The 22,048-nt window shown below is 45.8% G+C and overlaps 1 protein-coding gene across 1 annotated transcript in view; it reads left to right on the top strand.

Moving 5' to 3' along the window:
* Positions 1-2,706: 2,706 nt before the first annotated feature.
* Positions 2,707-22,048, top strand: part of LOC124804642 (Krueppel-like factor 16) — a 271,023-nt gene continuing 251,681 nt past the window's right edge. Inside the window, exon 1 of the mRNA XM_047264861.1 lies at positions 2,707-3,533. Coding sequence (XP_047120817.1) covers positions 2,909-3,533 — 625 coding nt within the window. The 5' untranslated portion in view covers positions 2,707-2,908. The remainder of the gene's footprint in view (positions 3,534-22,048) is intronic.

Here is a 22,048-nt window from a genome sequence, read left to right as displayed (position 1 = left end):
AAAATAGGTTTGTAATTGTCCTGAGGCCAAAAACCGCATAAAAAGCATCAATCAAAATCAAATCGGATTATTAATTTACGTATGACTGGCACAAAAAATGTTCAATATGCTGTCCACCGTTTTCTACAACAAGTTGAAATCGAGAAACAGCACGTTCCACAGCTGATCGAAGTGTTTCGGGGGTCACGTTCAGAATGTGTTGCGCAACGTGTGCCTTCAATGCAGCTAAGTTTCCAATCGGAACACTGAACACAACGTCTTTCAGATAGCCCCACAGCCAGAAGTCACACGGATTACTATCAGATGATCGGGACGGCCAGGCTGTAGGGAAATGACGGCTGATAATTCTAACATTTCCGAAATGGCGCTTCAGCAGCTGCTTAACTGGATTTGAAATATGGGGAGGTGCACTACCCTGTATAAAAATGATCCCATCCACAAATCCAAGCTGTTGGAGAGCTGGAATGACGTGGTTGCGCAAAAAAACACTCATAGCGCTTACCAGTGAAGGTGCTGGTAACAGGACCAGAAGGACCTGTCTCTTCAAAAAAATATGGCCCTATGATAAATGATGCCGTAAACCCGCACCACACAGTGTCCTTTTCAGGATGAAGTGGTAGTGGTTGATTTTCGTGTGGATTTTCCGTTGCTCATATTCGACAATTCTCTGTATTGACATATCCTGTCAGATGGAAGTAGGCTCCGTCTGTCCACAAAATCTTCCACGGCCAATCACTGTCCACTTCTATGCGAGGAAGAAATTCCAGAGCAAAGGTCTCTCTTGCTGGCTGGTCAGCAGGAAGCAACTCGTACACATGGGTAATTTTGAATGTATAGCAAAGAAGTATGTTTCGTAGGATTTTACTCACCGTGCTCACGGATATGTCCAATGTTCGGGCAATTCTCCGTGCACTACACGTTTGCACACCATCATCACTCGTCTCCTCCTGCATTGCTGTGGCCACTGCTTCCACTGACGTCGAATCAATTCGTTTCCTCCCTTTGCCAGGTTGCACATCAAAAGAACCCCTATTTTCGAATTTCCAAATCATTTTCATCAGACCCACGGCAGTCATGGGACCAACACCTATTTTCAAACCCTTCTGTGTCCGGAACTCCTGCAGAGCGACGTGTGCACAGCCATCATTCTTGTTATACAGATTTACAAGCAGAGCGCGATACTGCATTGAGATAGTCTTGGCGGGCATCGCACACGCGAATGGAGGAAAAGCCGTGTACTCCGCTTGTCGATGGGTCGTGCGCGTCGCAGGTGTTTTCATTTACGTATTCTGACACATACGGCGCCATCTATTGATCAATTTTCACACTATTTTTTCTTCTGTATACGTTTTCCCTCTTCTCCGATAATATTCCGTTGCAATTTAACATCATTCTGAACTGTGGTGTTATTTATACAGCGTTTTGATAGGTTAATTATAATCATACTGTGCAACATCCGTCGTTGTCTCAACTCGATACGCTCCAGATTTCATGCTCATGTAACAAGGTTGTCTTTCATGCGCTTGAAGAAAACGTTTCCAGCAGTTTGCGACTGATTCGCTCCATGCCGCTCCGTCTGTGAAGATTGCCTCACAATGGACGTTTGCTTGTACAAGTCTCCACAATTGTTCGTAGGCCCAAGCATGTGTGCTTTTTGGAATGCACAAAATTTCATGACAGAAAATGGACCAAGTCTCAAGCTGTTTGAACGGTCCGAATGCACGCGTTGAATTAGTCCACCGATGATCGAGTATGCTTGATCAGTCTTCGAGCAAAGGGTCTAGGTTACAGAAATCTCTGTATGTGCGACAATTTCTTTTAGAGAGACACCGATAGAATGTTTTTTTGACCCAGTAAAGTTTATGTGTTTCTGATATTTTGAGAATGCAAAGGTGAATTCATGAGAAGAATTTGTAAGACATTGTTCTCAAGGGGTGCTAAATGATAAATAAAATGCATTGTCAACAAAATGGAGAAACTGGTCTAAGGACGTTTCGGGGCGGGGGTTTAGACGACAATAATAGACTTAGTGTACTCTACGTAGAGGCTTATGTCAAAGAGTAATCACTGTAGATGATATGTATATGTCATTTGCTCTAAAACATAGTTTCCAACGAACAATTTGGCTGTAATAATAACTTCAGTTTCACGTTTGTTATTTAGCAACAGAGGTAAGGCGTCAAATACCACTAGACCTTAGAAAGAAACATAAAATTGCATTTTATTCCATATGCTAATATATTCTGTTATGATACAAAAACGGCTTACAATTGATACTACATACTTCATTTTAAAATGGAGAGTTATTATCTGCGTAAGAAGCGATAAAATCACCACTCGTGTTTTTTTTGATTTTGGTTAATTGAACAATTGTGTATCACCATTTACGCAGCAATGTTCCTTAAAAGAATAGACCATGGTTGCGTTTATTTCGATAACAATAGTGTAGCGTTAAAAAACTTACGTTATTTACGTACGGTATTTTGGATGTAGCATGATATGAATGTTTACAAGTTTCGGGTGGATACATCCCTTCGTTTCCAAACGCAGCGCGACGTTTACTTTGAATGCTGGCCGACAGATGTCTCAGCCAATGCATGGTGCGCTCGCTACGATCACGTGATATGCGCAGTGCCTGTGCGCAGAGGTTCGGCGGGCCCTGTTCAAGGGGCATGGCGCTCGCTAGGCCAGTCGTGCGACCGTCGCGGGAGGGGAAGGTTGTGCGCACTATCGGCGCGGCAGGGAGGGATGAGCACGAGCACGCCGCAGCCGAACAAAGGAAAGCAGCGCAGAGCCCTGTCGAGGGCTGACTCGTGAGAACGCAGAGATTCACAGCCGACCCCGTTCACCTCCCGCCGCCACGCTGCAGCCGAGCAACTCCACCCGTATCGAGCAAGAAGATCTCGATATGGATCAGGACATAAACTTCGCGGCACAATGCCTAATAGCTATGTCTAATTCTAAATTCAACGGTAACGGAGGTAACTGGAATGCCTCGTCAGTGCCTCTGGACTTGTCTCCACATCGTGGAGCTGCCGTCATTGTGGACAAGGTACCCGGTTCTGGACTGTGGGAACCGGAGGCGGCTGTCGCAACGGCTGGGGCTGCGTCGCCTAGCTCGGCGGGGTCCGCCCCCGAGTTGTATATGGTAGCGCGGATTCTGACGGATTTAACAAGTATCAAACAGGAACCTGTGCCCAACGTTCCCAGTGACGATGACGGGGGTAGCAGCGCAGCCGACGAATTGATGATCGATGAAGAAGAGGAGGAAGTTGTGTGCGAGGTGGATATGAACGATGCCGCGTCATCTTCGTCGTCTGTGCGCACAAAGCGTCCGGCCGGTAACGGCGGTAGTGGCCGGCAGGGGGCGGGTCGCAAAGCCCCCAGCAGCGGCGGCGGTAGCAGGCCCAGCAGCCGGGCCGCCAACACCGCAGCTGCCCTCGCCCGGAAGGTCCACAGATGCGACTTCGACGGCTGCGACAAAGTATACGGAAAGAGTTCGCATCTGAAGGCCCATCTTCGAACACATACAGGTGAGTTCTGAGAATTAATTGCGCTGCATTTAGCTCTAGATCGTAGATGCTTGTACCAGGTATTACCTCGGAAGTATCGGTACTGTTTTAAGTGTAGTTCTAATGAAACTTAACGCTTGGAATGTGTTTGTTATCCAAAAACAAAATTTTACAATTATAATGATAATCTGTTTAACGTCAGATTTATATTGTACACGACGATCTCCGTAGTGAGGCTCCACATTTGTAACTGATATGCTTCATGGTTTCTCAGTAGCTAAACTTAGTTATTTCGACCATCACTGTTGGCATCTTTTCGGTGTCCTTTACAATATAATAATCATCGCAATTTCAGCATTAATCCACAAAATTCTCGAGGGTGTTGGGTGACTCGTCAGTATCCGTCTTCTGCCCAGAAACTCCTTCAGAAGCAGTTTTCGGGGCAGGGAGTTGATTATGTGATGGTCGAAAACAGACCGTGAGAGCAGGACTGCAACGCATTTAGGCAGCCCGCCACATGTGTAAAGCTCGTGGGAGGGGCTGGCGTGGGCGTTGCTGGGGGGCGTGTTCGATAAGCCGCTGGTTATTACACACACGCCGCGTAGCAGTCAAAAATGTACCGCCAAATCCAGATTCGATGCCTATCTAGGCTGAAGCGTTTTACATGTAACACTTAATGAATTTTGTATTCGTAATATTAGGAAGTCGCTTATTATCTCGCATAGCATTAGACGTCTAAACCATTGATACGTTCACGTTCTTTTTACACGGCTAGATTTAAATGCAGAAAACATACCTTTAGCAATAATAGCCCTCTCTTGCCCTATGTGGTTGGTTTCACTGCCTGTGTAATTTAAAATATGAAACGCTAAAGAGCGACACAAGAGCAGATAATCTGTTGGGCTCGTTTCTACAATAAGTGTCGGTCCAAGTCGTGTAGAAAATGTTTGTTTCGTCTACTCGACTTTTTCTTCGTGATAGGCAGGTGAATACTTTTCTTGCTATTCTAATATAAAAAAAAATTTGGCGCTGACTGCGTATAACCTGTGTACAATCGGGCTCACTCGCAGGATAGTCTGTACGCATGCGGGGGATTATTGTGCTCCAACATTATTGAAGCAATTCGCATGTCTCATTTTTAACCGTTCTGTTGCCCCATAGTTTCATGTGCTTTGTTGCGTACGCATGAGTCGCTTTTCTTTTTTCTTGCCCGTTGCTCAGCAAATGTTTCCAAGGAAACAGTCGACTGATGATTGGATTTAAGTTAAGTTTTTGAGTTTAAATTTTAAATATTAATATTGGTCAGGTAAAATATGTCTGCGTGAGAAGAGTCTGCCGTGGTAATGGTGTTCCTCTATGGCTTTTTTTTTAAATCTAACATGGAAGATTGTCTTTGTCTTGGAAGGAAATTTACGCACAGTTCTTACCTCCGCAGCTACATGTCAACTGATGGGGGCGAGGCGTAATATATTGACGGCCGGTGTGGCCGTGCGGTTAAAGGCGCTTCAGTCTGGAACCGCGCGACCGCTACGGTCGCAGGTTCGAATCCTGCCTCGGGCATGGATGTGTGTGATGTCCTTAGGTTAGTTAGGTTTAAGTAGTTCTAAGGAACTTATGACCACAGATGTTGAGGCCCATAGTGCTCAGAGCCATTTGAACCGATATATTGAAGTCAGAAGCAAATTGAATGTGCGGTGTTTCTGATGCATGCCTGTTAACCGAGAGTTGGAAACGGGTCGGAAAGAATAACCAAAATGTTAAAAGTACTTGAGTCGTTTGCTGTATCGTAGAGGTGCCAGATATTAGTGCTACGTGATGTCTCCTTACGAACTACGCACTTTTTTACCTTAACAACTCCACTGAATGATAGGCGTAAAACGATTAATACCAGTTATTTCTATTCCTCAGCTAATATTCACGAAAGCGCGTAAAATAGCACTACGAAAGATATGTTGAAAATAAGTGCTCTGCTCGAGTCACAGACAATATTTTAAAATGTTTTAAAAAGCAGGACAAAGTGCCTGTTTTTACAACTCGCCCAAGGCTCTACAGTGCTAAAGAGATTCACAAGAAAGTATTGAATAGGCTATTTTAATGTAACACCGGCCGAATGTACTTACTTGGGCGGCATTTCGTAAATGGTTGCCACATTCCAATCTTTTGACACACATAAGTAGCGTAATAGCTGAGGTTTTCAGGTGCCTTCTCAATGGGGACGAACAAGGTTGTTCATTGCATCAGACTCGTTTTCCGCTTTCAAAGATTTTTTACACAACTTCTGTAAAATTCGGGACTAAGTTTCAGTTATGAAAAGTCATCGTGACGATACAGTAAAATTATTTTAGAATAGATGTTAATGGTCTTCGACGAAGATTTTTAGTAATACAAATGCCCAAGGGACTGGCCTCGTGTTCAATTCCTATCCAGTCACCTTTACATTAGTGTTGAATAATCGATTATGCGCAATTTCCATTTGGTTCCTTAGAGAATAACCTTGGTTTATTTCAATGTGCTCACGGCCTATTATTTAACCCATCTGTGTCAGCACTAGCTATTGCTAATGGCCTCTTCTTGTGGAATATTTGGAGAGATGGTTTGTTGATTGGAATATTTGGAGAGACGGTTTGTTGATTGCGCGTGCTCTTTCTTGTGGTTCAAATCAAATGGCTCTGAGCGCTATGGGACTTAACTTCTCACGTCATCAGTCCGCTAGAACTTAGAACTACTTAAACCTAACCAACCTAAGGACAACACAAACATCCATTCCCGAGGCAGGATTCGAACCTGCGACCGTAGCGGTCGCGCGGTTCCAGACTGCAGCGCCTAGAACCGCTCGGCCACTCCGGCCGGCCTTTCTTGTGGAATGGGATCTATGTTGGATGCAAGGATGAGATATTAGAAAATTATTGGTTCCATATGTCATATAATTCGTTCCATACAAGAATACATTTGTTTGGACTTCTGTGGTATTTTGAGGAGTGCTTTACAAAAGATATATGTACCAAGTCAACGTAAATCGTTCTGGAGCAACGTGATCACCATATTTCTCTACCACAGTTAAAACTGCGCCTTTCGCAATGATCATGCTTTGACAACGGATTAATCTATTTTTCCACGATGATCTGATTTCATTCATCGTATTGGTCTCTGGTATGGGTTTTTATTATTTTTGTTTTTGTCTTGTTATGTTTCTTGAGCGTCTCACCCGGCAATGTGGCAGCGGACCCTTGGAATTTACTTGGCTCACTACGGTCTGTAGGAGCTTTCCGACCTGGGTCTCTTCAACACGAATGTAGCATTCGTTCCTTTTCCGTCCGTGGTATATATGATATAGCATCGATTCGTATGTCGTTAGCTTGGCTTGTCGATGCTTCGCAGCTGTAAATATATACCGTCAGTAGTTTGTTCCACAGACGTTTTTCTCACTTTCGAACCTTCCATTCAGATTATACTGGATTAAGTTTTTTAAAGTTTAGATAATTGCCAGTATAGGTGTTGTAAAAACTAATTGGTGTTGTACATTCACAACTCATTCTCACTACGAGCAGCACTTTTTTTTTTTTTTTTTATCAAAACTTGGTTAGGAACATAAACACTCCTTAGCCTTTTGCAGTTGGTGCCCGTATCCGCTGATCAGTCCCGGCATTCCTCCGCCCTCCTTGCCAGCCCTAGTCAAAATATCTGTGTGTCTCTACGTCCCTACATTATAAACTCTGTGCTATTGCTGGCAGAAAGGCAGTGACTAAAACAGTTTCGCCATGTAGCAAGTGTTTCCGACAGTATGTTAGTTGACCCTGCAATGGAGTGCAACATGCTGTACAACTTCCGGGTTGAAATTGTCTAGGACTGTCTCAAACACTGACGGTTACGTTAATCGGCAGGCCTATCCAGGCAGTACCTCTAACAGTCGAGTCGACCTCGTGTGCACCCTGTGGCTTTTGTAGGTAGTGTAAGGTTTTGCTAACGAGTTGTCGCTGCGGCGCCGAGCAGTTGGCTATTTAACTGTGTGGTAAGTATTGGCTTTGGACAAAGGAGCGTTTTAAAAGCTGGCGCATGCGCGGTGCGGCAGGTGTGGGTGACCTTGGCGGTGGGCGGCGCCGGCAGGGTTCATTGCCGGGCAGGGCCCGCGGCGCGCCGGTTCCATGCTAATGGATCGCTCACCTTGGAGTTCCAGCCACGGCCCGCAGCCGCTGGACCCCAATCCGAGGCACCGTCATTCACGCCGCCTCTGCTTGTCAACTTGGTTACGGGGGCACAGTGCGAGCACCCACCTATGGCGTCATCCGAAGCCATTCATTGGGGGCGGTTGTGGTAATGGACTGTTGTCGCCGCAACTGCCTCTCCATCTCAATAGACGGTTTTGTCGATCTTCCCAAGCCCCCGCTTGTAGTCCTCCAGTTCCCGTGGCTCACCACTCCAGTTCTCTTTACGATGTCCTCATTTAATTGGCGGATTCAACAATCTGTAAGAATTCCGCTGCACGAGACATTACTCTCCACTAGAGCACGTCAGCAAATGCTCCATCTTCAGTCTGATTTGCTTTATTTCTCGTGCAGCTCATACTCAGAGACGACAGAGGACTTGGAATAGCGGTTGAACGAAGTGGATGGTGTCCGGAATAGAGGTTATAAGAAGGGCATGAACAAAAATAAAACTAGGCTAATGGAAACTACTCGAATTAGATGAGATGGTGCTAACAGAATTAGATGCGGGAAATGAGCCACTTTAAAGCACACAGATGAGATACCATCTGGGCAGAAAAATAGCTGATGGCCGACGTCAAGAAGATATCAAGTGCAGACAGATAATAGCAGAGAAAGCATGTCTGGGAAAGAAATTTGTTAATCTCCAAGTCAGGAAGTCTTACTTGGAGGTGTTTATATGGAGTGAGCTTTGTACGGAACTGAACCGTGACGATCATCAGAAAAGACGAGAGGAGGGTAGTTGAACTACAGAAGTTTGTTGAAAATAGATGTTAGATCGAATAACTAATGGAGAGATACTGAACCGAATTGGAGGAAAAAAATTGTGGCACAAGTTGACGAAGAGAAGGATCAGTTGGCTGAGGCATGATGAATCGTAGATTTAGTAGAGAAGGGAGTAGGGGTGGGGGTGTTAGAAAGAGGCAAAGGGTCGAATACAGTAAGTAGGTTCAGAGGGATGTATGTTACTGTAGTTCTTCAGAGATGAAAAGAATTTCATGAGACTAACATGGAGAGTTGCATCAAGCCAGTCTTCGAACTGAAGGCGGTAACAATAACGCAGTGTCAACGGTATAATTCTTTCGGGTCATATATATTCAAAGGAATTTGCTTAACATGCCTTAATGATATAAGAAATTTTTTCTTTAATTCTTTCTCATGTCAATGCAGTTCGTGTTATATTTTTGTCTTGATTTGCTTTATTCACTCCTTTCTTGATTACTACACAACGCATGCAATATTAGGGTTTTAGGTTCGTGGACGTCGTATCATTCTACTCGACTCGTTAACACAAAAATTTACACAGCATAATTGATTACATCCATGATACTTTCGATACAAAAACAAAATTTGCTGCGTTAGAGGGTTTACCTGGCTGGACAAGTTCAGATCCATTTTATGGAGGTTGTGGTCAATTGTACAGTCAGGATGTGTTGAAAGGTCGCTCACAAGTTGCCTGTACTACAGCCACTGGTCATGAATCTGTTGCAGGTTCTTGTCACTCTTACAGTGTGCATCCCTGCATAAAATATATGCAGTCAGGATCACATTTCTATTGTTGTTGTTTTATTTTTATTCGTGTTCACAATTTCCCCCCTCTGCCTCATTCTTACATTTTCAGCTATTGTTTTATGGTCATCTCTTGGTGTTCTTAGTAATTTTTACTCCACTGCATGCTATTTAGTGATTTGATTCCCTGCATTAGGATTCTTAGGAACGACTTCGTCTTAGCCTAGGGATTGTTTTCGGCGTGAATCTTCCACTGAACAGCGGAGTGAAAGCTTCTTGCGCACGAACACCAAAATTGCAGATGTCTAGGCGAGTCTGTTATTAAATTCGGGAATATTTTTACGGCTATCGGGGAGGCGTAAATTCTCCCAGCAACTACTTTACGAAACTCAGCTCACTTTGTCTGTCCACGAGCGCAGACAACGGTGCACACCTTGACATTATTTCCTGAAGTTTCGAAAGTCGTTAGGTGAAGTTCCACATTGTCTCGTAATATTTCGAACGTACAGAATCTGACGAGCTATAGGCAAATAGAATACAGCTTCTCATTCTTACTGGAGACAAATATTCAGACGTAAAGGTAGTATCGTATGTACATCAAGGGTGTATTATATTGCGAACAGTAATGGTCCTATAAATAAAAGACCGAGTAGGTAGTGTTGGGTGCTCCACGAAGCCATTGCACACAGAAGTGGCAACGCAAGAAAATTACAATGAAATGCAGGAAAATGAGCATAAGACTGACGCTTGGTGTAGGGAATCGCTGTTCACCCTCACCGTATACTAATGGAACATATTCCGTATACATACGTCGAAAGAACCGTCCTTTTATATTAAACGATTGGAGATCACCGGAAGCGGGCGCACGGGCTGACTTAAGGCGGAAAGAACGTACAAATCAAATCCTAGTAAAATCATGTCAGATCGAGATTCATTGGAAAAATCTTCAGCGAGTGTAGTCCACCTGCGGTGGAGGTAGCTTACAAAACCCACGTTCGCCTAGTCCCTGAAAATTGTTCTCGTCACTTTGAAACCCGTACCAGATAAGGTTCTTCTTTTTCTTGTACCTTTGTCCCGCGTCGGTGGAGGTTCGGTGTGGAATTAACGGATTTGGCATGGTTAGTTTAAGGGGTGGCCAGATGCCATTCCTGTCAACACCCAGCTACCCCCGGGACGTAATGTGTGTACCCCAACTGTCTGCGTGTAGTGTTATTCATGCGAAAGTGAACGAAAGCCGTGGTTTGCGAACCGTGTAACTGAGGCGTGACGTAGGTACCAGTCCGGTGTTCTCGTAGTGGGGCGTGGGAAACCGCCTGAAACTCACATCAAAGCTGGCCGACACGCCGAGTCTCGTCGTTAATCCTCTGGGCGCATTCGTCCCGGGGCCGGCCCATCTCCTGCCGGAAGCGGCGTTTCAGCACGCGCAGATGTCCGGGCGGGTAACCCGCGGCACATAGGATTGAGAGAGGGAACAGGAAAGGTCTAAAGGAAAGCAGTGCAATTTGACACAGGTTAATTCAGTGAATGCAAAAGTCTTACGAAGCAGCTCACCGAACTCAAGTTACACTAAAAGAGGTGTGCTGTATACATCATGATGTTGTTTACTGCTAAAAATTCCTAGAGCGTCCACTCTGAGAAGAGTCAACAACAGACATATTGCTTTCTCCTGCATAAGTTGACAAGACGAAGTTAAAATTATAAATTATAACTCACGCCCTAGATTACCAACTCTCGTTCTTTCCACACTCGGTTCACGACGAACAGGGTAATGTGAATGTGGAACACGAAGTACTTCCACTTACACACAACGAGGCGGCATGGGGATTGTAGGTGTAGTGGCTTGTTTTACTGGTCTTGTTGGCGAAACTGATAAACGGATGAACTTAGGGCAGAACGTGCACCTTTGGCCGGTAGACATTTATCAAATTAAAACACCTCCGTATTCTTATTGCTTCCTACAAGATACACGCGAAGGAAAAATTGGAGGTCTTAAGGCTTGACAACACTCCTTCTTCCCGCTTACCATTTGCGACTGGAACAGGAAAGGCCGAAAATTACACACTGCTACACGTAGTACTCTCCGCCGCACACCATAAGAGGGCAAGCGAAGTAAAGATGTAGAATAGGAGTATGAGAAGATGGACATTGGCTGACGCTCTTTAGAAGCAGAGCTTTGGCCAAAGACCAGATTAATGAAAGGAGAAACTAGCCTCCTAGACAGCGCTGTGGTGTTGGATGGGCCGGTCGCTAATCCTACCTGTTGGGCGCCCCTGCCGCCGGTGCGCGGACAGAGGCGTGGCTGCGCTGGCAACGCAGGACACTGCAGCTGCTGAGTCGGCACTCGACGCCTCACCACGTCGCGCGCGCGTGGCCCTGCCTCCCACGGCGGCAGCTGCCGGCGCGCACAGACTTCGTATGCTCCTACACTACTCGGGTAACGGAACGATTCTTAACCGGACCCAAGTCACAGACGAAGGCTGCGCCACACCTTTAACTGGAGGCACAATTTACACAATCATAATTTCTACACTACTGGCTATTAAAATTGCTACACCAAGAAGAAATGCAGATGATAAACGGGTATTCATTGGACAAATATATTATACTAGAACTGACATGTGATTACATTTTCACGCAATTTGGGTGCATAGATCCTGAGAAATCAGTACCCAGAACAACCAACTCTGGGCGTAATAACGGCATTGATACGTCTGGGCATTGAGTCAAGCAGAGCTTGGATGGGGTGTATAGGTACAGCTGCCCATGCAGCTTCAACACGATACCACAGTTCAAGAGTAGTGACTGGCGTATTGTGACGAGGCAGTTGCTCTCGGCCATCATTGACCAGACGTTTTCAGTTGGTGAGAGATCTGGAGAACGTGCTGACCAGGGCAGCAGTGCAACATTTTCTGTATCCAGAAAGGCCCGTACATGACCTACAACATGCGGTCGTGCATTATCCTGCTGAAATGTAGGGTTTCGCAGGGATCGAATGAAGGGTAGAGCCACGGGTCGTAACACATCTGAAATGTAACGTCCACTGTTCAAAGTGCCGTCAATGCGAACAAGAGGTGACGGAGACGTGTAAGCAATGGCACCCCATACCATCACGCCGGGTGATACGCCATTATGGCGATGACGAATACACGGTTCCAATGTGCGTTCACCGCGATGTCGCCAAACACGGATGCGACCAATCATGATGCTGTAAACAGAACCTGGATTCATCCGAAAAAGTGACCTTTTACCATTCGTGCACCCAGGTTCCGTCGTTGAGTACACCATCGCAGGCGCTCCTGTCTGTGATGCAGTGTCAAGGGTAACCGCAGGCATGGTCTCAGAGCTGATAGTCCATGCTGCTGCAAACGTCGTCTAACTGCTCGTGCAGATGGTTGTTGTCTTGCAAACGGCCCCATCTGTGGACTCAGGGATCGAGACGTGGCTGCACGATCCGTTACAGCCGTGCGGATAAGATGCCCGTCATCTCGACTGCTAGTGATACGAGGCCGTTGTGATCCAGCACGGCGTTCCGTATTACCCTCCTGAACCCACCGATTCCATATTCTGCCAACAGCCATTGAATCTCTACCAACGCGAGCAGCAATGTCGCGATACGATAAACCGCAATCCCGATAGGCCACAATCCGACCTTTATCAAAGTCGGAAACGTGATGGTACGCATTTCTCCTCCTTACACGAGGCATCACAACAACGTTTCACCAGGCAACGCCGGTCAACCGCTGTTTGTGTATGAGAAATCGGTTGTAAACTTTCCTCATGTCAGCTCGTTGTAGGTGTCGCCACCGGCGACAACCTTGTGTGAATGCTGTAAAAAGCTAATCATTTGCATATCACAGCATCTTCTTCCTGGCGGTTAAATTTCGCGTCTGTAACACGTCATCTTCGTGGTGTAGTAATTTTAATGGCCAGTAGTGTAAATAACGGCACCGGTAAAGAACTTAGTTTATACCCTGAACAGATAGGTCTTATCCTGAATACTTGATTTACTAGTGTAAAATATCATGAAAATACTTGTACTGAAAACACAGGGCGTCGCAGGAGGAATGTTCAATATTCGGGGATATGACACGAATGATCATTCGAAGCAAAAAGCCTACTAAACGTGGGCTCTAATATATATACTTTAATAGGTACGAGTTTTTTTTTCAGTAGAAGAGATGTTTCACAGTAGCGAGGATGAAGTACTCATAGTTCTTAAGGTGTGCACGTCAGTTCATGTTTACTAAGCAGACTATTTTGATTCGAACGATTGTTCCTGTCATATCTTTTAATGTTTGAAATTCCTCCTGGGCCTCGCTGAATAAACGAACATCTTAACTTATGGTTGGCCATAAAAAAATGCTTTAAGCGTAAATGAGAGATCACAAAATCAAATGGGAGGTCTGGAATGCCAAGCATTTTACAAACTATAACTTTATTCAGAGTTCGAAGTATCCAGCTGGAGATAAGGGGGGCAGCTGCCCCCAACGCCTGTAAAAAAGCCTTCTTGAAACGTCCTGTCATTCTGCCCCGCCGGACAGTGTATGGAATTCGGTGCTAGTTTGAAGAAAGCAGAACATGTAATGCATATTGACTAGGGGCGAGTGACCCAGAGCTGTTTGTCGAGAAATACGTTATTTCCTCATTAAATGAGAAAGTAAGGCACGTTGGACGTGAAACGTGGACAGTGAACGGTTCAGATAAGAGAATAGAAGCTTCGGAAGTATGCTGAAGATTATAGACGGGTGATTTGGATAGCTAATGAAGCGGTACTGAATGGAACTGGGGAAGAAATAAACTTGAAAACTTGACGCTCAACTTGACTAAAAGAAGGTATCAGTTCACAGGGCGCATCCTGAAGCATTTGGAGATCTGTTACATGGGGATGGGCGGTCGGGGGAGGGGGGGGGGGGGGGCGGCGAAAAACTGTAGAGCTTTAGAGGGAGACAGGATAGAATGCGATAAGAACTTTCAGATATAGGTTGCAGTGGTTACGCAGAGATGAAGAGGCTTGCAAGAATAGACCAGCATAGAGCTGCACCAGTCTTCAGACTGAAAACTACAACAAGAAGACAAGTACTTAAAGGAAGGCTGCCGCTGTGGCCGAGCAGTTCTAGGCGCTTCAGTCCGGAACCGCGCTGCTGCTACGGTCACTTTATTAATGAGTCGGACCCAAATTTGCCCTTAATACAGTTGCAGTTCTTCTTTGAATACTGGCATGTAATGATTGTATAGTCTCCGGTGGAATGTTATGCCACTCTTCGACCAGAATCTCTTCTAACTCCTGTATGACGAGGGATGCGGAATCTGTCCTGGAGTCTGCGCTCCAATACCGCCAACAAGGATTCGATAATGTTGAAGTCCGGGGAATGTGCTGGCCAGGGAAGACGCTGCAGTTCAGTTGCATGCTCCTCATGCCGCGATTGTACTGTCCTGGCTGTATGAATGGGTGCTTTTGGTCCTGAAATATCGCATTCATTTTTGGGGAACAACATTTGAATCATGGGCTGCACCTGATCACCTAAAATGTTCACATAATCGTTGGCTGTAACACGGCCTTCGAGAGTAATGATGGGACCAGCAGAATACCAGGATATGGCTGTCCATACCATTTACGCTTCCACCTCCATGCTTAACCGTTGGAATCAAGCAATCAAGATTGTAGGCTTCTTTTGGCGTTCTCCAGACGTAAACCTGGCCCGATGTTAGAAATTTCGAAAACGATGAGTCGTCCAACCATATGACGTAATTCCACGGATCAGCCGTCCAGGATTTATGCTCCTCACACCATGTTTTACGCTTCTTTGAATTGGTTGTCGTCATTAATGGTTTCGGTATAGCAGCTCGTCCTCGAATATTCGCTTTATGGAGTTCTCGGCGGACAGTGTCGATAGGTAGCGGGTCTTGAAGATGACTATTGATGTCTGCAGTTACCTTAGCCGTCGTAGTTTTGTTTTGAATTGACACAATTCGTGTTAGCGTACGATGATCTGTCATTTAGTTTCGAGTTGCCCCTACTATTACGTTTAAACTATGTCTTCCCGTGGGTTGTGTAGGCTGTCATGATCGTTGACAGTCGCTCTTGAAACATTCAGTAAGTTGGCTGTGTTGGTTACTGATGCTCCAGCTAATCGAGCCCCCACAATCTGCCCTCTTTGGAACTCTGTTAGGTCTTTCACTGCACGTCGGCCTCGCCCTCTGAATGCGAGTATGAAGTGTGAACTACTCGTAAAGAATCTGCGCTGATGCCTAGTCCGTACTGAACACGCACAGTCCGTCTATCCCCTGTACATAGAGCAAGCAGTAAAGGAAACCAAAGAAAAACTTGGAGAAGGATTTAAAGTTCAGATAGGAGAAATAAAAACAGTGAGGTTTGCCGATGACATAAATTCCGTATGACACCAAAAGACTTGGAAGAGCAGTTGAACGGGATGGAATTGTCTTGAAAGGACGATATTAGATAAACATCAACGAAGCCAAAAAGGGGTAATGGAATGGAGACGAATTAAATCAGTCGATTCTGAAAGAGTCATATTAGTAAAACAGACACTAAAAGCAGTGGATAAGTATTCATAATTGCAGAGCAAAATAACTGATGATAGCCGAAGTAGAGAGGATATAAACTGTTTCTGGCAATGGCAAGACAAGCGTTTCTGAAGAAGTCATTTATTAACATCGAATGTTGATTGTCAGGAAGTCTTTTTTGAAGACATTAATTTGGCGTCTATGCTTGTATGGAAGTGAGACGTGCGCGATAAACAGTTTAGACAAGAACAGAAAAGAAGCTTTCGAAGTGTGGCACTACAGAAGAATGCTGGGTGATGACTGAGACAAGATCGATCTGAAATTAGTAGAGTATTGGGGAACAGAGCGCGAGGTATTGCGAGGGCGTGTGGCTTATGAAGCGACGTGAGAATGCAGCAGCGGCGGGCGTGGCCCCAGCGCGTTTTTCCCGCCAAGTCTGCGCGCGTGCGGCGCGGCCTTCGCCCGTGGAGGCCGGCGGCTGGGCCTCCGCCTCTCAAGGGAGCAGCCGCTCACTCACTCGCCTTGGCTTTCGCTCCTTGGCCGTCTGGCGCGCCGCAACGCGTCGTCTTCGGCCACACAAACAACGCCATGTCTACGCGCCGCATCTCCGTTGATTTGATCCGAACTAGAGAGAGAAATTATTTATCTAACACATTTTGTTTTATTGTTAACTAGCGAACTCGGCGATGCTTCTTCACATTTGCTAAATATTTATGGGAATTGGATATATATTCTCACCTCCTCCACTCCTTTGTCCATCTCTCCTCCCCTACTGCCCTCCATCTTCTGCTCCTCCTCCCACTCCCCCCTCCCCCTCCCTGTCCATTTAGCCCCGCCTCTGTCCATTTACTCTTCCCCACTGTCTCTGACCATGAGAGTTGTTTATTGTTGACAACGAAACCTTGATTGAGAGTCGAAGTTGCTTCAGATGAATAGGTTAACGTGTTGAGATCATTCGTATAGGGGTATGAGAGAGACCTCTCCAGCTTCTAGATCTGTGCCGGCCGAGATGGCCGAGCGGTTCTAGGCGCTACAGTCTGGAACCGCGCGACCGCCACGGTCGCAGGTTCGAATCCTGCCTCGGGCTGGATGTGTGTGATGTCCTTAGGTTAGTTAGGTTTAAGTAGTTCTAAGTTCTAGGGGACTGATGACCTCGGAAATCCCATAGTGCTCAGAGCCATTTTTTTTCCTAGATCTGTAAAGATAGTAGCTTCCGTTGCAGTATTTAGCATAGTTGCGAACGGTTAGGATAAGTTTCAGAGCACTCAGATTTCATTGTAGTAATTTAATCATAAGCCGATGGAGCTTAAATACAGTTGTCTTGTTTTCTGTTAAAACTGAATGCGAGGAAGAAAACAAAACCGCATTTTGTTGTGTGTGCAAAAAAATGTTCATATATGTGAAATCTTATAGGACTTAACTGCTTACGTCATCAGTCCCTAAGCTTACACACTACTTAACCTAAATTATCCTAAGTACAAAAACACACACACACACACACACACACACACACACACACACACACACACACACACACACATGCCCGAGGGAGGACTGGAACCTCCGCCGGGATCAGCCGCAGAGTCTATGACTGTAGCGCCTTAGACCGCTCGACTAATCCCGCGCGGCTGTTGTGTATCCAGTTTTTCTTTAAAGTTAGAGTTTAGGATGAATAAATATGGGAGAAACTGTTTATCTAATGTCTTACATGCCCCGCTATCGTATTTAAAAGTGACTGCGGGAAAGAAAACGAAAACATCGGCGCGCGGTCTACGGCGCCTTTCATGGTCCGCGCGGCTCCCCCCGTCTAAGGTTAGTCCTCCCCCTCGTGTGTGTGTGTGTGTGTGTGTGTGTGTGTGTGTGTGTGTGTGTGTGTGTGTTTTGCCCTTAGCTTAAGTTACATAGTTTCAGTAGTGTGTAAGTATAGGGACTGATGACCTCAGCAGTCTGGTCCCACAGGAATTTACCACCACCACCACGAAAACGCACAGTCACAGCAAAGCACAAGATTTTCTTCCTCGCAGTCGGCTTTAACAGAAAACCTGTACATTTTTGTTGAAAAAATATACTCTCAGGTGACAAGTCATGGGGGACAACAATATGCACGTACACAGACGGCGGTAAGGTATAAAAGGGTAGTGGATTGGCGGAGCTGTCATTTGTACTAAGGTGATAGGTTTCCGACGTGGCCGCACGGCGGGAATTAACACATTGAACGCGGAATGGTAGTTGGAGCCAGACGTGTGGAACACTCCATGTCGGAAATCATTACGGAATTAAATATTCGGAAATCCACAGTGTCAAGTGTGTGCTGAGAATACCAAATTTCAGATATCACCCGTCCTTCCCTAAACTTATGAGACCGATGACCTTGCAGTTTGGTCTCTTTCCTCAAAACAGCCCAGGCAGCCCCAGCTTATTATTTCTGCAGGGCACTTTTCACGACTCGAGTCCACGCCACGTTAAACTGCTGCACTACGGCGGGAACAAGAAGGTCCAGCACGATTTTAGAAGGTATCCCGTGACTTCTGCCCTCAGTGTATAGGGTCCGCAGCTCTTGGTCTCGCGGTCCCGTTCTCGCTTCCCGAGCACGGCATCCCGGGTTGATTCCCGGCGGGGTCAGGAATTTTCACCTGCCTCGAGATGACTGGGTGTTTGTGTTGTCCTCACCCCTTCTAATCAAGCTGCGGGCCTATGGAGTATCGTCTCAGTTGTGCGACTGGATTCGTGATTTCCTGTCAGGAAGGTCGCAGTTCGTAGTAATAGACGGCAAATCATCGAGTAAAACTGAAGTGATATCAGGTGTTCCCCAGGGAAGCGTCCTGGGACCTCTGCTGTTCCTGATCTGTATAAATGACCTGGTTGACAATCTGAGCAGTTCTCTTAGGTTGTTCGCAGATGATGCTGTAATTTACGGTCTAGTAAGGTCATCCGAAGACCAGTCACAGATGCAAAGCGATTTAGAAAAGATTGCTGTATGATGTGACAGGTGGCAGTTGACGCTAAATAACGAAGAGTGTGAGGTGGTCCACATGAGTTCCAAAAGAAATCCGTTGGAATTGGATTACTCGATAAATAGTACAATTCTCAAGGCTGTCTATTCAACTAAGTACCTGGGTGTTAAAATTACGAACAACTTCAGTTGAAAAGACCACATAGATAATATTGTGGGGAAGGCGAGCCAAAGGTTGCGTTTCATTGGCAGGACACTTAGAAGATGCAACAAGTCCACTAAAGAGACAGGTTACACTACACTCGTTCGTCCTGCTAAAATATTGCTGCGCGGTGTGGGATCCTTACCAGGTGGGATTGACGGAGGACATCGAAAGGGTGCAAAAAAGGGCAGCTCGTTTTGTATTATCACGTAATAGGGGAGAGAGTGTGGCAGATATGATACGCGGGTTGGGATGAAAGGCATTAAAGCAAAGACGTTTTTCGTCGCGGCGAGATCTATTTACGAAATTTCAGTCACCAACGTTCTCTTCCGAATGCGAAAATATTTTGTTGAGCTCAACCTACATAGGTAGGAATGATCATGAAAATAAAATAAGAGAAATCAGAGCTCGAACAGAAAGGTTTAGGTGTTCGTTTTTCCCGTGCACTGTTCGGGAGTGGAATGGTAGAGAGATAGTATGATTGTGGTTCGATGAAGCCTCTGCCAAGCACTTAAATGTGAATTGCAGAGTAGTCATGTAGATGTAGATGTCATCATCATTCATGAAAAGTGGCGAAATTGGACTGAGCAAAGGATGGGAATTTGTACGGGCTCTGATAACCGCGCAGTTGAGCGCCCCAGAAACCAAAACATCTTCATCACAGTTGTGTGTAGGCTATACCCGTCCGAATCTTTGTTGCGCGATCGTGTAAAACTTCGAAGAAAATCGATCAAGAACTTTGAGATTTTTGGAAACAATGTTGTCATATAGTAATAGAGTACTTGCCGAAGAAGAATTAATTATTACAAGAAAGCTAGTAAGGAAAATAAATCAAATTAAACAAAGGTATATGAAAACTAATTAACCGTTACTTTGCAGATTTGCACGGCTTTCTGATTCGTGTAAAGGGTTGTATGGTGCTGGACAAACTATTAGTCACCTTCTTACAAGAACTGGCTGGTCGCCGTTGTGTAGAACTTGTACCAGGCGGTCATGTAACACTCCACCGCTGACGTAAGGCATATAGCATTGATGTGTCAGTCGGTTCTATGGATTCTTCGCAGTAAGGCGTGGAGACGCGACAGAATGGCAGAAAGGAGACACGACGTACCCTTAACAATGATCTAGTACAGTTCTCAAACTTAATAAGTAGTTAATACTTGCCGAAAGGTAAAAATGCTCTTCCCGCATCCAATACGTGACGTCACGTCGGCCTACTCAAAGGATGCGTTCACCAACCTACAGTAACTTCCGATCCACGGAGTCACTTCAGGAAATGAACTTGCCGACCTTCTGGCTGAAGACACCACTGCAGGAGATCAGCTAGGCGTCGGAATACCGAGTCCAAACTTAGGATTACGACCTCGACGTGATATTTTGAGTCTCTGGGAATCGGCGTGGCAGGCTACTGCGACCGAAAACAAGGTAAAGGCGATTACGGGGACCGCTAAGTTGTGGCATATATATTTCCGGGCCTCTCGGAAAGATGCCATTGTGTTGTGCCAAGTATGCACTGCTTATACGAGACTCACCGAAGAATTCCTCCTGCGTTGTGAGGAGCCTCCTCACTGCATCTGCGGTAGTCTACTCGTACCGACTGTAGGGCATGTTCGTGTTGAGTGCGCCCTGCTGGCCGATCTGCGGCACGCTCTCCGCTTGCCTACCGCACTATGTCAGATGCTTGCGGATGACGAGACAGCCACTGCCCCAGTGTTGAATTTCGTGAGGGGAAAACAGATTTTACTCTAAACTGTAATTATCCTCAACTTTCAGGGGCAGAGCCTCCCCCTGCGGCGGGTACCACCCATGCAACCGCAGGTTAACTGTCTCCCCCCCCCCCCTCCCCCTCACTTTGTTGTGCACGACGCTGCCTGGTTTGTCGCAATTTCCTTTTACCTATAGTGCGACAATTACTGTCACGTCCTTTTTTAAACTCTTTGGCGTATATAGTTCGAGCAGGCAAGTGCCCACTTTCTCTCATGAAATGTAGGGACCGATGAACCAGTAGTATGGTCCCGTTAAAAACATATTCAAAACCATTCTACTATAACTTCGAAGAATGTGACTCCCATCGTGTGTCACGCCATGAAGTGGCCCCATACTGTACAAAGCGTCTACAAGGAATAGTATACCACTCGTAGCCATATTAAAAGATCGCAAACAAATCATAGTAGACAGTGGAGCGGAGAAGAGTGTCATAGCTAGTCAGTGACACTCGATTTCAGACCTGGCAAGAATTCTTTCCGTCATTGAATGCAATCTAGCTCAAACGAGCTTCAGACTATTTGTTCCCATATTCCTTTCCATTTAGTGTGGGATCCTGCCCACTCGTGTAATATAGGGTGCCTAGGGAGCTGTTTCCTCGGATAGCTAGACAACATACAAGCCAATCATATTAATGGAGTTTATTACGGTAACTGAATTGACAATACTTAACTTTCGTTTCTACATGATGGGTCGCAATAAATTTGCGACATGTAAATAATCACTGTCCTTCGATGCATACAATTTCCATGCAAGAAACTTTCACAAGTCACTGCTATCGTTAATGCCACTGCTCGTCTTCTAGTGCCTCTCTTAAAGTGCGGCCGAGGCTAGCAGGAGCGGCGCTTATATTCTCTTCGGATAGAGGGCGCTCCTGTCGTGGTTCGGTCCTAGTCAGCTTACTATTGGCTGACGTCGTCTCGCAGTCTTCTATGCGGTTACGTTCCATGCCGACGTGCTGGCGCTTCATGTTACGCCGGAACATTTAGCTGCTGATCTTTGCCTGACACTAAGCTCTCCTTTCAATTCAGACAATACACTAAGTTATGGGATACCTCCTAATATCGTGTCGGACCTCCTTTCGTCTGGCGTAGTGCAGCAACTCGACGTGGCATGGGCTCAAGATGTCGGAGGTCCCCTGCAGATATATTGAGCCATGCAGCCTCTACTGCCGTCCGTAATTGCGAAAGTGTTACCGGTGCAGATTTCTGTGCACGAACTGACATCTTCAAGTCCCGTAAGTGTTAGATAGGGTTCATGTCGGGAGATCTGGGTCGCCAAATCATTAGCTCGAATTATCCAGAATGTTCTTCAAACCAACCGCGAACAATTTTGGCCCGGTGACACGGCACATTGTCATCCACAAAAATTCTACCGTTTT

Source organism: Schistocerca piceifrons, chromosome 7 (genome assembly GCF_021461385.2).
Source record: "Schistocerca piceifrons isolate TAMUIC-IGC-003096 chromosome 7, iqSchPice1.1, whole genome shotgun sequence".
NCBI lineage: Eukaryota > Metazoa > Arthropoda > Insecta > Orthoptera > Acrididae > Schistocerca > Schistocerca piceifrons.
Note: the sequence above shows the minus strand (reverse complement) of the source record. Positions and strands in the feature narration are given on the sequence as shown.